Here is a 13,094-nt window from a genome sequence, read left to right on the forward strand (position 1 = left end):
AATCAAATATATAATAACTGAGCCAGCCTCATTTGTTTTTGAAAAATGTGCCGAACACAATTCCTTCCATTTGCATAGAGACGACTGACTCAAATGCAGATGATTCAGAATATGCACCAGAGCAACTTCTTTTATTTTTGTATGCTGCCAAGCAATGATTACATATAGCCTAATGTATAACTATGTCAACATAATTGCCAACTTACCGTAGGATGTTATGGAGTGTTTTGTACTTCTGTCAGGTTTACTGCTCTCAACATAGCCGCTTACTGTAGGTAGTTCAGACTATCTCACATTCATTCAGTCATTAACACAGAAGAGATTCACATTTCTCATGATGTTATTAACATGTAATAAGTGTGCGAGAAAATGGTTGTGTGCGACTGTGTGTGTGTTTATGGGTTGTTTGAAAACATAAATTCTTTATCTATAGGCTATTGTTATTGGACGATATCACCACCACCTACCAGGGGATGAAGTCGTTCGTTTACAGGAAGTTTTTTCCGACTGGACAAAGACAACTCAAACGTATTTGGGTCTTTTTCCACTGGCTGGTATTATGGTTTCAGGTGTTATTGTGCATTTGTTGTGTATAAGTGTAATTTTGCCAAGCTGTGATGACAGATACATATTCTATAAAGACATTCATATCTGTATGTGAGTTACTGTGAGCATGCTGACTTCCCATGTGTTGTTGTGTGAACACCCTTAATTTAAGACAATGATACTTGGGTCACTTTTGAGGCAGATGAAACAGGCAACTTGTTATTTATTTATTTATTTTTATTATATTTATTCTGTTAATCTTAGTAAGGGGGATGGTGTACAGTTATATATTTTGTTTTTCCACCATTCCCTCTCAAACCAGTCCTGATTATAATTGCTGGTTGTCCGTCAGCTTTGCCTCAAAATGTTGCCATGGTATCGTAGTCCAAACAGACTTAAACATGATTACACGGAGACAGGACACATAGAGGAAAAGTCCAAACCACCAGACTCAGGTGGACAGATTTTTGTAATGTTTTCAGTATTTTAACCACTTGAGATATGCATGATTTTTTTCATATGTATTTTTAAAAGAAAGCCTCACATCTGAGAACATCACTTGCACATTTTCGTAAACCAACCGCTTTCATATTTTTTATTTTTTAAACACTCGTTGAGTGTTACACCTGAGTCTGTTTCTCTATTTGTCTATATGGATGATGATGTCTCCTGTGATGCGCTATGGGATACAACAAAAAGGTTTTTCCTCTACCTAACTGACCAATAATAATAAAGATTACGTAGACTCTACCTTTGTTTATTGATCTTTTGTGGTTGATGTGCGTAGTCTGCTTTGATTTTTGAAAAACAAACAGTGTCTTTTTTATGTGGATGTGTTTATTTGTGGATTTTTGATGCTTTCTCTGCAAATACTGAAGTATCCAGCAGGGTGTGCTGTATTCAAGGGCAAGCTCTCCATCCTGTAAAAAAAATGAAAAAGGCATTCAAGCATCATGAGGAGGATAGAGGAGCCGTTGCTGTGTGCAGCTGTCCTTGGTACTGAAACCAACCAGCAGCCCACCCTGTAACCACAGCCACTCACGCTGCATTGTTCCAGCTGTTGAGATGCATCACCATTTACAGTATTCACTAGCTTTTACAACTGCTAAAGTATCAATATGTTATAGATGATTATCAGCCTTTGTTTTTAACCTAAATGCAAGCCCTCATTAGTATTTCTGAGTAAAAAAACGCAAAGGCCTTGATATCAGAACAAGCACAATGCAAATAAAGGCACAACACCCGGGGTGAAAACAATAGTTCTTTCATTCATTTGTCAATTTTGAGATTTTGGACTATTTTGTTTCCATGACATTTCTTATTTCAGATTAATGCAAAGAGAACATCAAAACTACACAGTAGGGTGTTTATTTTAGATTAGATTTGTTTTCTGGAATGTCATGCAAAATGTGTTCATTGAATTGGATAATGCATAATTTGCATATTTAAAAAATTGTGGAAACTTGATTAAACATAAAAATATTTTCTTACTATAGGTAATCAACGGGGAGAGTTTCATGTGTGTATCAGTTAGTTAAAAATTTCAACCTATACACATGTTGTGTTTTAAAAATGTATGAAATTTTACTATACATATCTTTAAAGGCCATTTTCTCAAAATGAATGTTTTTTGGCAGATTCGAAGCCAGAAATCTCCACTTCCATAGCAATTCCATACACCAAACAGTTTTATTCCCATCTGTTTTCAGACGGTCATAGCAGAGGGGTTTGTTCATATATATATTTCTTATCCTGATATATAGAACACTTAATTCCTAAAAACATGGCAAAAAAATGTTTGTTTTTTTATGGCTGTTGACAATGTGTTAACAGAGATAAAAAAAGATTGAGCGAGATATCCAAAATTCTCTCTGTAAAAACTCTAAAATGTCCTATAAATGAAATGAAGAAGAACTTTTAAAGCTGGCTTTCTCCAATTTTCAGACTTCTGTTTTGGAAATGTGTGCAAATCCTTGCATATTTAATTAGATAATGCATAATTTGCATATTCAAACATTTCATAAAACTTGTAGTTCAGAAGTATTTTTCTTAATGTAAGTAATCAGCTGGGAGAGTGTAACCATAATGTAACCATATTCATCTTTACTACAGAGAGTAAATGGTATATTTTAGTAAACTGTAATGCTGGTGTATGTTCTTTTCTAAATTTGCTGCTACCAAATAAAGCACAGACTAGATTTGGTTTGAAAACAACAACTTTATGTTTCAAATACAAACTGTATGCACAGAGTTGCTGAAAATAACAATAGTTTACAGTATTTCTAAAAATAGATCTTTAAATAGTCTCTTCAACAATAGCTTAATATACATATGTGACAAATCTTTAAGAAGGAATGTAGAATACCGCCTCATATTCATAATAAATGACGACTGGAAGAACACTTCTGACAATACAAACTACACGTTTATCCATTCAGCCTCCATCACATCTACTTCCCGTAGTGTCAAAAACCAAAATGTCTGTACCTCTGCCAATACAGATCTTGGTGTTAGATGGGAAACAAAAAAGACCATGCAAAGGAGAGCAACCAAGTAACTTACTATTCAAAATGAAAGAGATTTGCTATCCGTTATTTAATACGATGCATAGCTGTTGCTTAATACAGTAGTTGAATACAGCCTGAGTGTTGTGTATACCTTCCCTAGATACCACTGACCTGAAAACTGAAACCCAAAACAATTAAAACGTCATAAAAAAAAACACATTTTAAATAAAAATAACTGATAAGAACATGAAGATGAATATATGAATAAGTTTGAGACAATCAAGTTGACTGAAAGCAGATGACGTACTTGGAAAATAGATTGACAACGTGGCCGTTACAACCCCATGCACCTATCTTGCATCATAAGTGTACACACAGTGTCCATCATCATTCCCTGTCATTCAATAGCATTTTTTATCAGATGTGAAGCTATAATGCAACACCAGCAAATCGCTGCTCAGTTAATACACAAAACCTCATCCCCTATTGTCCAGTTAAATATTAGTTTGTAAATTAATTCCAATATACAGTATAGTAAGCTCTAAATAGAATCAGTGGGTTTACTGCAGTAATGATTTTGACAGTAAAGTGTGTTTGTTATCTTTCTTTACTTTTTTTACATCACTTAACAGTATAAATATATTTACATAGAGAGCTTTAAATCACACCTTGTTCAGTCGCTACTTTTCTCTACGCTATTCTCTTCTTTCCCCCTCAAATGTGTCCTTCGTATGTTCACCTTAATCTTTCCTCTGGAGCCTGAAGCTGCCCAAATATGTCACAAAATGTGTCTGTATATTTAAATTCCCTCTAGCTCCAGCGTGATGTTAAGCTGCACACATATTGACAGATTACAGTAAATACAGTACAAAGGAATGATGAAATTTGATTGTCTTCACTTGCTTCTTTTCGGTTTTTATGAAAGGTCTCGTTTTGAACCTCAGTCCCTGGTTTTGATCTCCGAGGTGCTCACAGTGGAACTTAACATGTTGACTTAGAGAGAACTGATGGCACATTTCTTTTGTACTGAGAAGTCTGAATTTCCACGTTTCCATTTATAAATTACAACAGGAATGCTCACTGACGTTGGATTTCCCTCTAGAAAAGTCAGAGGGACCTTCTCAACTCAACCTCAAAATCCAATATGGCAGCTCCTTGCATCGAAAGTAGTGAATGCTGTGGCAGTATACTGTTTGTTAGCACTTCTGTCTTACTTGTGTCTCACTAAAACAGTCATACACACAGTCTTGTCCAACTTATATCACTGGACATGTTGCTATATGCAAAATACAGCGTTATGCGTTGTTATAAATTGGTATTGCTAACAATGGCTGGCCTGGCTTGATCAGTTTTGCTAACATTGTGTCTGCCTTGTTGTACTGAAACACAATCAACTCATGTGTGACATGATTCCCAGCTCCGACCTCCGACTTCTAAGGTAAATGGAATGCAGCATTATGTTAGCGTTTCTGTTGGTATTCAGTATTCAATCAAACACTTACAGAACTGTCTTTGATTGTCATTTCAGTCGTCTAAACCTTCTGGAATTAATAAAATTGAAATGACCAAAAGTATAAAACAAATCTTTCCAATCTTTTCTATTTCATACAATTGAAATGTGCAACAAAAAGAAGTACAGCAAATACAGGCAAGTAGGTTAAAAACAAGTCACTATAAAATCAATTGTCTTTGGTGGTCCCTCAATCTGTGCTTTGGTGCTCCTGAATACAGGTGAGTGAATGATGTCATCAGTGTGAAACATGTCTTTGTGGCTCCTATCTTTGTTCTTGCTCGACCCCCCAGGGGTGGAAGTGTCCAGCGTCCAACAGCATTTGCCCCAGCCTCTGTAGAAGCCAAGGGTACCAGTGCAGGCCGTCGGTCTGCGGTTCTGAGGGTCCCATCAGGCTGTAGAAGAACCTCAGTGGGGCCAGGACCCAGTGGGCCAAAAAGTGATTGTCCACAGCAGCATAGCAGGATGCCAGCACACCGTTCACCACTATAGACCCATGTTGGGTTAGTGGGGCATACAACCCGGTGCTCCTCTGTTCTTCCACAAAAGTCACGACTGAAAGTGTCCCCTGTGACCCCACTTTCCCTTGTGATGTAAGTACGCATTGTCCAGGCCGCACCTCACTGGCAAAACTTGTCTTCAAGCCTGCTTCCCAGTTAGGCCCACCCTCCCGTACGGAGTCCAAAAGCAGCCCCTCAGCTGTCTCTCCCCGCTTTGGCTCACTCAGCCCACCTGTGCAGTCTGTGACAAAGATCAGGTGAGCAGCTGTGAGAGTAATATTAAGTCCTGTATCGGTGCCAATAACGTAGAATGTCTTTGTCACGTTGGGCTGGCGGTCCAGAAAGGATAAGACCGGGCTGTAGAGAAGGGGACCATGACCATCTATCATTGAAGAAGCCAAGACGCTGTCACCAGGTTGAAGGTCGAACATTTTTTTAGTAGTCCCGCCCTTGAGGATAACCTGAGCATCAGCTGGGAAACAGCCACCAGTTTTTGCTGCCACAGAATGTTCTGAAAAGATGAAAGAAAGAAAAATACAATTATTTGATTTAACTTAGTTTTAATTCTTATAGAGTCTCCCAGAAAATAGTCCTAAAATCTAGAAATGAGTTAGCATTTTAGCACTCCCTTTTCCCTCGTCTCAAAGTCAATGGGTTTTTTGAACAGGTTTTTTGGTTAGATGCCTGAAATAAGGTCTGTGGTTAACACAAGCTTAAGGGACTTTCGCGTTTTGTTCTAAAACATAAAATACACCAGTAAATACCCCATTTCATCAAGCCTTACAGCCTCGTTGTGGTGTCAATCCTAAGTCATGTGATCATGGTGTAGTTTGTTTATAGGCTAACATTAGCTTTTTACTTCTGGTGATTGTATTTATGCTTCAAAAAACTTTGAAGTTGTTGATTAATACTGAGTTTACTTCCTGCATGAATCGAAATCCAATGGAAAAATCCCATAGGCTTTTTGACGAGAGAACCAGGTCGACGCTAACTTCAGTCTACAGAAAAACATCCTCCGAGGAGCATTCTATTTTTTGGTGATAATGTTAGGATGAAGAGTCAAAACATAAAGACAGAAGAATACAGTTTGAATTTCTGTAAGAAGTGGAGCAACAGTGCAACTTCAACAGTGCAGATTGTCCGAGGTCACTGAGTGATCTATAAAACAGGCAAGACTTTGACACTGACTCAAGGACAACTTTATCTAAGTGGATCAGCGGAAGATTGTTAACATACGTGACTCATACTCAAACTTCGTCTTCTCTTAATCTCAGAACTCATTCACACACAGAGAGAAACATTTCATTTTCTTAACTATATTAGTGATTTTCTTCAAAAACCTGGTATAAAAGGCTTGTGAGGACCTTAAAGCATTCTGTAATACTAAGGTTATGAATGTGACTTGAAAACCATTATTTAGTATCAAGAAATAAATGCTGTTATTTTCCTAGGCACGTGAAATACTCGGTCAGGTTAAAGGAATGTGTTTTAAAAATCTTACAACTGGCAATGTTGGTACTGTTGGTATGAGAAAGTTTGCCCTCCATTTTGCTATGGCATAGATTTTTTTTTACGTACTCTACTCAATCTGTCAAAGCCAATTTGGCATGGAGACATCATTATGACATCAGTGATATCAGAAAAGCATGTCTGCTTCTGCTCTGTCAGGTTATCGTCACTCGTTTAGGCCACAGATGCCACAGGATCCACATTTGATCTGCCTGGAGTATTTCTGAATAAGGTGGCCCTTTAAGACACAGTGAGACGAGGTGGCAAGAAGAGGTAGTCAGCAAGAGCTAATGGATAACCAGCTGATTGTATCACCACAGTCAGAGCACGGCCTGGGGTCAGAGAAACAGGAAAGTACACAGACTCAGACCTGGGTCTAGGAATTGTTTGGATTACAGCAGAGTTTGAGTTTTAAACTGAGTCACATGCCCACTCTAAATGGCTCCGCACAAAGACAGAGAAGTGGCACATTGTAATGTGCTTGATACCACACAATGAATTCTGCTAATTATTGAAAGAACAAGTGGATTGACTTAAACAGGAAAAAAGGGGACCACTGAAGGCAAAATCAGTGTGTGTGTGTGTGTGTGTGTGTGTGTGTGTGTGTGTGGGAGGATTTTCTAAAAGCAGTCTTAAGGCAGCCAAATATTTGTCCAAGGTGTGCGTGTCTGTAAGCCAGAGAGCTGCAGAAAAGGAGGGCTGTGACTAGGAGGTGATAAGACTTAGATAAGAGATCTGAGAGAAACCTACTGAAGGAAAAGCAACAGCAAAACAAAGGGAGAGTTAATCATCTCACAGCTTACTGACCTCAATGGACTTCTAAAATGTAGTTTGGCATCAAATAACTGGTGGTACCAGACATGGGTAAATGGGTTTCTATAATGTGTCAAAAGTTAGAATAGTTTGCGGTGGAATGTCTCCAAGTATTGTTTGCATGAGGACTGTATCTGATTGCAATAAAATTTAAAAAACTGAAATGTTCCATCGCAGTAATGCAGGAAGGACAGTCAGATGTCTTCTTAAAGGTCCCATATTTGACTAATTTTCAGGTTCATACTTATATTTGGGGTTTCTACTAGTATGTGTTTACATGTTTAAATGAACAAATCAAAAACATTACTTTTCTCTGCTCTGATTGGTCAGCATTTCTGGGTCTTACACATCTGCACTATCGGCAACTTTGCACCGTCATTAAAGCCGGGGAATAACTGTAACTGCAAAAATAGCAGCAGTTTCTACCTTTATATAGTATAGTTGTGACATCACAACTTCATGGAAGTTCTGACCGCTTGTTTACAATCACAGTTTCTGAATATGGACGGTGTGCATTCCTCTGTAAACATTCATCTTAGTGTTTTCATACTTTTACAGTATGTATTAAGTACTTATACCTGCCTAATATCAAAAAAGACACAGAAATCTGACTTTTAAATATGGGACCTTTAATTATACAGTAGATGTTACTTATTGCAGGTTATGTTAGATATTTCACTGTGCCACCACTAAACATAACCTACTTTCATATCAAAAATAGTAGTTTTGGAGGGGCTACACATGCACATCATACAGCTAAATATTCTGCAATCACAAAGAATGATCACTTTATGATGAGCACAGCAAAGAGCACAGGTGCACCACCCCACTTTGATTGGCTCCCAGTAGGCCATTCACTCACTCACACACACACACACACACACACACACACACACACACACACACACACACACACACACACAGACAGACAGACTGATGGTAGTGCCACTGAAAGGCAAGGTAAACCATTAGTGAATCACCAACAAAGAAAAAAATCACCATCAACCTCATTAGTGGTAATGACTGCTGGCCACAAACACAAGAACATACAAGCGCGCACACACACACACACACACACACTATCTTATATCCATGTCTTACCTGACTTGACACTACAGTGAATGTGGGCTTTTGACTCGTAGTAGACCCAGTCAAATCCAGCTTCTACTGCCAGCCGGGCCAACATGGCATACTTATTTCTGTCCCTATAAAAAAGAATAAAAAGATATTGTGAAGAGCTTGACTGCATATTTCCAAACAAGCACAGAGGACAGTTTATTATTTGTATAATATAAAACAATAAATTTCAGGAGGAATTTGGCCACAGATTCAAACTTCGATTTTAACATTTGACAAATTTAAGTCACAAAAAAAACAAATATTACCGACTGCTTGGTTGAATCACAATACTATGTATGTTTGCTGACTGACTGACTTTTGGACTGCAAAACTGACTATAAGCGCTTTAAATGGTTATCTGACCTATTTCAAGAATTTGCTCCATTAAATGCCTACCTGTCTGATGTGGTGATGTCGACAGCCCGTCCCTCATAGTGCAGTGAGTCCTCTGAATGATGACCATCCTCATCCCAGCCCTCGGTCACTCTCAGCTTAACACCCGGCCACATGTTCATCACAGAGATGGCCAGAGAGTTTAACTTGTCTTTACAACGCTAAAAGAGGGGTACAGGTAAAGCAAGAGTTAGAAACAAATAATTCACATAAAAAATTCAGATGTCCTAATCCTAAGTCTTGATCATGCTGAGAGAGTAAGTAGGGTTAGAGAAAGATCAGCTGAAGAGGACAGAAGAGGGACATAGTGAGAGGAGTTGGGTGTGATGAGTCTGAGGGATGGTTACAGCCATGTGGTCAACAAAAAGATACCCAAGTTCATATAAAAAAAGCCCATCTGTAATGGGAACAGTGTGTCTGGGAGTGTGTCTAGTGAAGCAGATAGTCATAGACATCAGTGTCATCACATTAAGGCGGGGACAGGGACGGATGGACTGAGAGTAGTGCGACAGAAAGACGAACAGCGTAGCCCAGAGAAGGAGAGCAAGAAAGTGCAAAAAAAAAAAAAAAAAAACGAAAACTCACTCAAAACACATACAAAGAATATAGACAACAAGTCTATGACAACTGTGCCAGGTGAATTATGTCAGGATGTAAATGGTCAAAGTACAAACAGTTATCCATGTGTGACTGCTTGGGATGATTTAGCACTTTTCAAGTTACTTGCATAAGGCTTTGGGTCAAGATGCCTCTCAGCAGATCTGGAGATTTTCTCTCTCAAATATAAGGATAAGGAAGTTAGTTGAATAAGGAAGCTAGTTGATTAAAATTCAATTACTTATGGGGAAGGGGTGGGATTAAATAACTTATTCTCCGTCCTTTTTGAATATCTTAAGCGAGCCATTTTGTATTTGGCCGTTTCTTTTGCTTGATGTTTTCCATTGTTTGTAATTATTACTTTATTTCCTTTTTACATGCTGGAAATAAATAAAAATCAAATCAAGTCAAAACAAATAATAAATCTGAATTGAGGCACTGAATGGTCAATGTGGTTGATGTTAATCTCCATCATTGGATAAATTGATTAATTGATTAATTAATGAAAGATGAAGGAATTTATTTGTATTTCACCAAATTTACAAAAAAAAAACAAAAAAAACCCAAAAAACAGTATGGGCAGAGATTGTGCGTAATAGCCAGTGCTCCACAATTGTTTCAAACGCATAATGGGTGTGAGATCCTCTCTTTGTGGGACAAATAAACATTAAGACTGAGTTATGAAACAAAGATTAAGATAACTGTATCGATCGATTCAGTCTATCCTGCATAGACGTTGTTGTAACTCTACAATGAGTGGTTTTACGCATCTCCAGCCCCATGCCAGCTGTTCAGATGATCGAGACTATTCAACCAAATTAAGCTTAGTTTGGGAGTAAAAGCAATACCCCGAGGCAATATCAGCAGCTAAGAATGTCGGGTAGCAAAATCCAAAAGGTGAAACGAAAGAGTCGATGAAATCAATCAGTTTGGTTTAAACATTTAACTATCAGCAAACACTCAGCAGTCAATTGGATGCAACAGGGTGGCCAATCTAATCTGAAGTGGTTGAGTTCATTCAACATGAAGTCATCTGTCGGCTCAGTATTACATTGTACATTTATATTTTATCACTATAACCAGTGGTTCAAGCAGTAACCCTTGGGAACAATCATACATCTTTGCGCATCCATGTCAACCCATTCATCTCCCCTGTTTACCTGGGTCATGAGCCTGTCTGCGCCCGTGTCCTCCTCATCCTTGAAGATAATATCTGTGTTGTAATTCGGCGTCAGTTCTTTAAAGCGCTCGGAGTTGCGCGTTATTTTGCCCTCGGGTCTCCCGCTGGCTCCCAGGGTCTTCTCGGCGACGTTGGGGCTGAATTGCTTGTAAGCGAGCGGGATGAGCTTCTTCGGGAGCCGCCTCTTGCCGTACCCCCTCCCCGGCCCGCAGCCCTCCGAGGCAGGTGCTAGGAGGAGGACCAAGGCACACAGAGAGGCGGTGAGAAGGAGGAAGGAGATCCGCATCGCCCCGGGGGGAGGGAGGACTCTCCCGGGGGAGAGAGATGTCTTCAGTACCTCCCCGGCTCACTTCCCGACTCCATCGTCCGTGACAGTCGCGACATCACGTCCGAAAAACTCGGATAAAAGAAGCGCACCTCGGCAGCCCCAGGCACCATGAGGACACCAAAAAGTTTTTAGCAGCTCCCAAAAAAATGGACCCAAATTGAGAAACTTCGCTCCCTCCGCCTTACACAATCAACAGTAAGCGTGCAGGCTGTAAAGTCCGTGTATTTAAACAAACAGGTTCAAAGTCGATTTGGTGGGTGAGAGAGTTAAAGAGAGAGAGCGGTTACTGATATCCAAGTTGCAGTGTTGTGGTTTCTCTCCCTCTCTTTTCTTTCGCTCTGGGAAACTGTCACACAACATCAGCCACTTTCGCCCGCTGTTTGGTTGGTGCCCTCTCTGGATTGAAAGCTTCTCCTCTCCATATGCGGCCGGCGTGCAACAAGCTGCAGCTTTCCAGTTGAATTGAAGGGATTTGAGTGATCCAAAACGATCTGTTGCCACTTCAGACCGCACCCTGCCAGTCCTGCCCTCCTCTCTCTTCTCCCTCTCTCCCTCTGTCCCTACTCTGCCACCCACCCCGCCCCTCCTGGGCACAGGGCGCACTGGAGAGTCCTGTCCACACTCTGCTGGCAGGCAGGCAAGCAGCAAACATACACGCTTTGCCCTTTATTGCTGCCACTTCGCATTTCCAGTTGTTGTCTTTGTCTGTCTGTGCCCTTGACAGCTCTGCATGCTGACACAGCCTCGTTTTTTGTTGTTGTTTTAAACTGTAAACAACAGGCAATCATAATCAATTAAACCAATCAATTTCCTGGAGTATGCAGCCACTAATGTTTTTTTTTTTTTTCGGCTGCATTCCAATATCAAATAAGCTCAAAGGTCATTGGTTGACTGGCTGGCTAATGAGGTAATTTACCAACTGTGAGACAGACTGATTTCCTGGATGTTTGGCAGGTGGACTGGCTGACAGCAGGGCCAGTGTTAGACTTTTGGGGGCCCCGAGCAGGATATGCCCCCCAAACCCCCCCCCCCACAACATGTTTCCACTTCACATGGCATTGTAAAGAGTTGTGTTGTCATATTAATAGGACAGTTAATGAACAAATAATCATATAAAGGCTAAAGTGGGATCTATCAGCAGCGACACTGTCTTTAACCCACTGAATTCTGCAAAAGCAATGGTCTGCCAGTGCTTGCATTGGTATTTTTGCTTAATAAGATGTAATTTCTTAGAGTTTCTTCAAATGCCTCATATCCTTAAAATCTGTACAACATAGGCAAAAAGGCTATCTAAGTCAATAAACAATAATTCATTAAAGTTTGAAATTGTGTCTTGAACTGCACGTAATTAAAGTAACATAAGGTAATGATGTGCTGACAGGAAAGTCAGATACCACTTTCTGCTACAAAAAAAAAAGAATGCTCTGGCTATTTTGTTTTTTATTTTGGATCAGTATTACAGTTTGTGCAAATGATCTGAAAAACTGGAATAATTGAGGCAAAAAACTCGTTTATACGGTATGTAAGGTATGGTGACGTAAGGTCATGACATGATGACAGGAAAGACAGACATCTTGGCTTTCTGCTGCAAAAGGAATGAATGTTGTACTTGTTATGGTCCATATTTTAGATCTATTTAAAACTGAATCATGCAAACAATGTCCTCACGCAACTGTCCGTGGGAGGTCCGTCAACTTATCATCTCTGATACAACCAAAGCATGGGAGTCTTTTTTGTTTGTTTGTTTTTGTTTTGTTTTTTACAACAATAATCCTGAGAATGCTTGTTTTGTAGGGGACAGTAAAATACTTAGGGGGCGATCACACCGACAGGCATCACGTTAGACGCGACTGCTCAAAAAAAACCTTGGAAGCACATATGGGAATACAGCTGGGAGCACCTGTGGAGGAAGGTTCGTGTTTATTTTGTCATCTCCTCTTGTTCATTTAAAAGATATATAATTCTTGGGGGGCAAAGACTCGGGGGCCCTAACCAGCTACTAATACTGTTAATTTGTAGGGTCAGCTCTGGCTGATAGTCACACAGATTGTTTGACTTACTGACTGACTGACTGACTCAATATATGATTGGC

General features: G+C 39.7%; 1 protein-coding gene across 1 annotated transcript; it reads right to left on the bottom strand.

Annotated features, from left to right (window-relative positions):
* Positions 1–2,744: 2,744 nt before the first annotated feature.
* On the bottom strand, positions 2,745–11,526 carry ihha (Indian hedgehog signaling molecule a). Its single transcript, XM_042494560.1, has 4 exons — positions 10,655–11,526; positions 8,901–9,058; positions 8,487–8,590; positions 2,745–5,574 (listed from the first exon to the last, which is right to left on the bottom strand). Exons 1-4 carry the CDS (start codon positions 10,958–10,960, stop codon positions 4,829–4,831), a joined length of 1,314 nt encoding a protein of 437 aa, XP_042350494.1. The 5' UTR covers positions 10,961–11,526; the 3' UTR covers positions 2,745–4,828.
* Between the last annotated feature and the right edge of the window lie 1,568 nt (positions 11,527–13,094).

This window comes from Plectropomus leopardus, chromosome 10 (genome assembly GCF_008729295.1).
Source record: "Plectropomus leopardus isolate mb chromosome 10, YSFRI_Pleo_2.0, whole genome shotgun sequence".
NCBI classification, from domain to species: Eukaryota; Metazoa; Chordata; class Actinopteri; order Perciformes; family Serranidae; genus Plectropomus; species Plectropomus leopardus.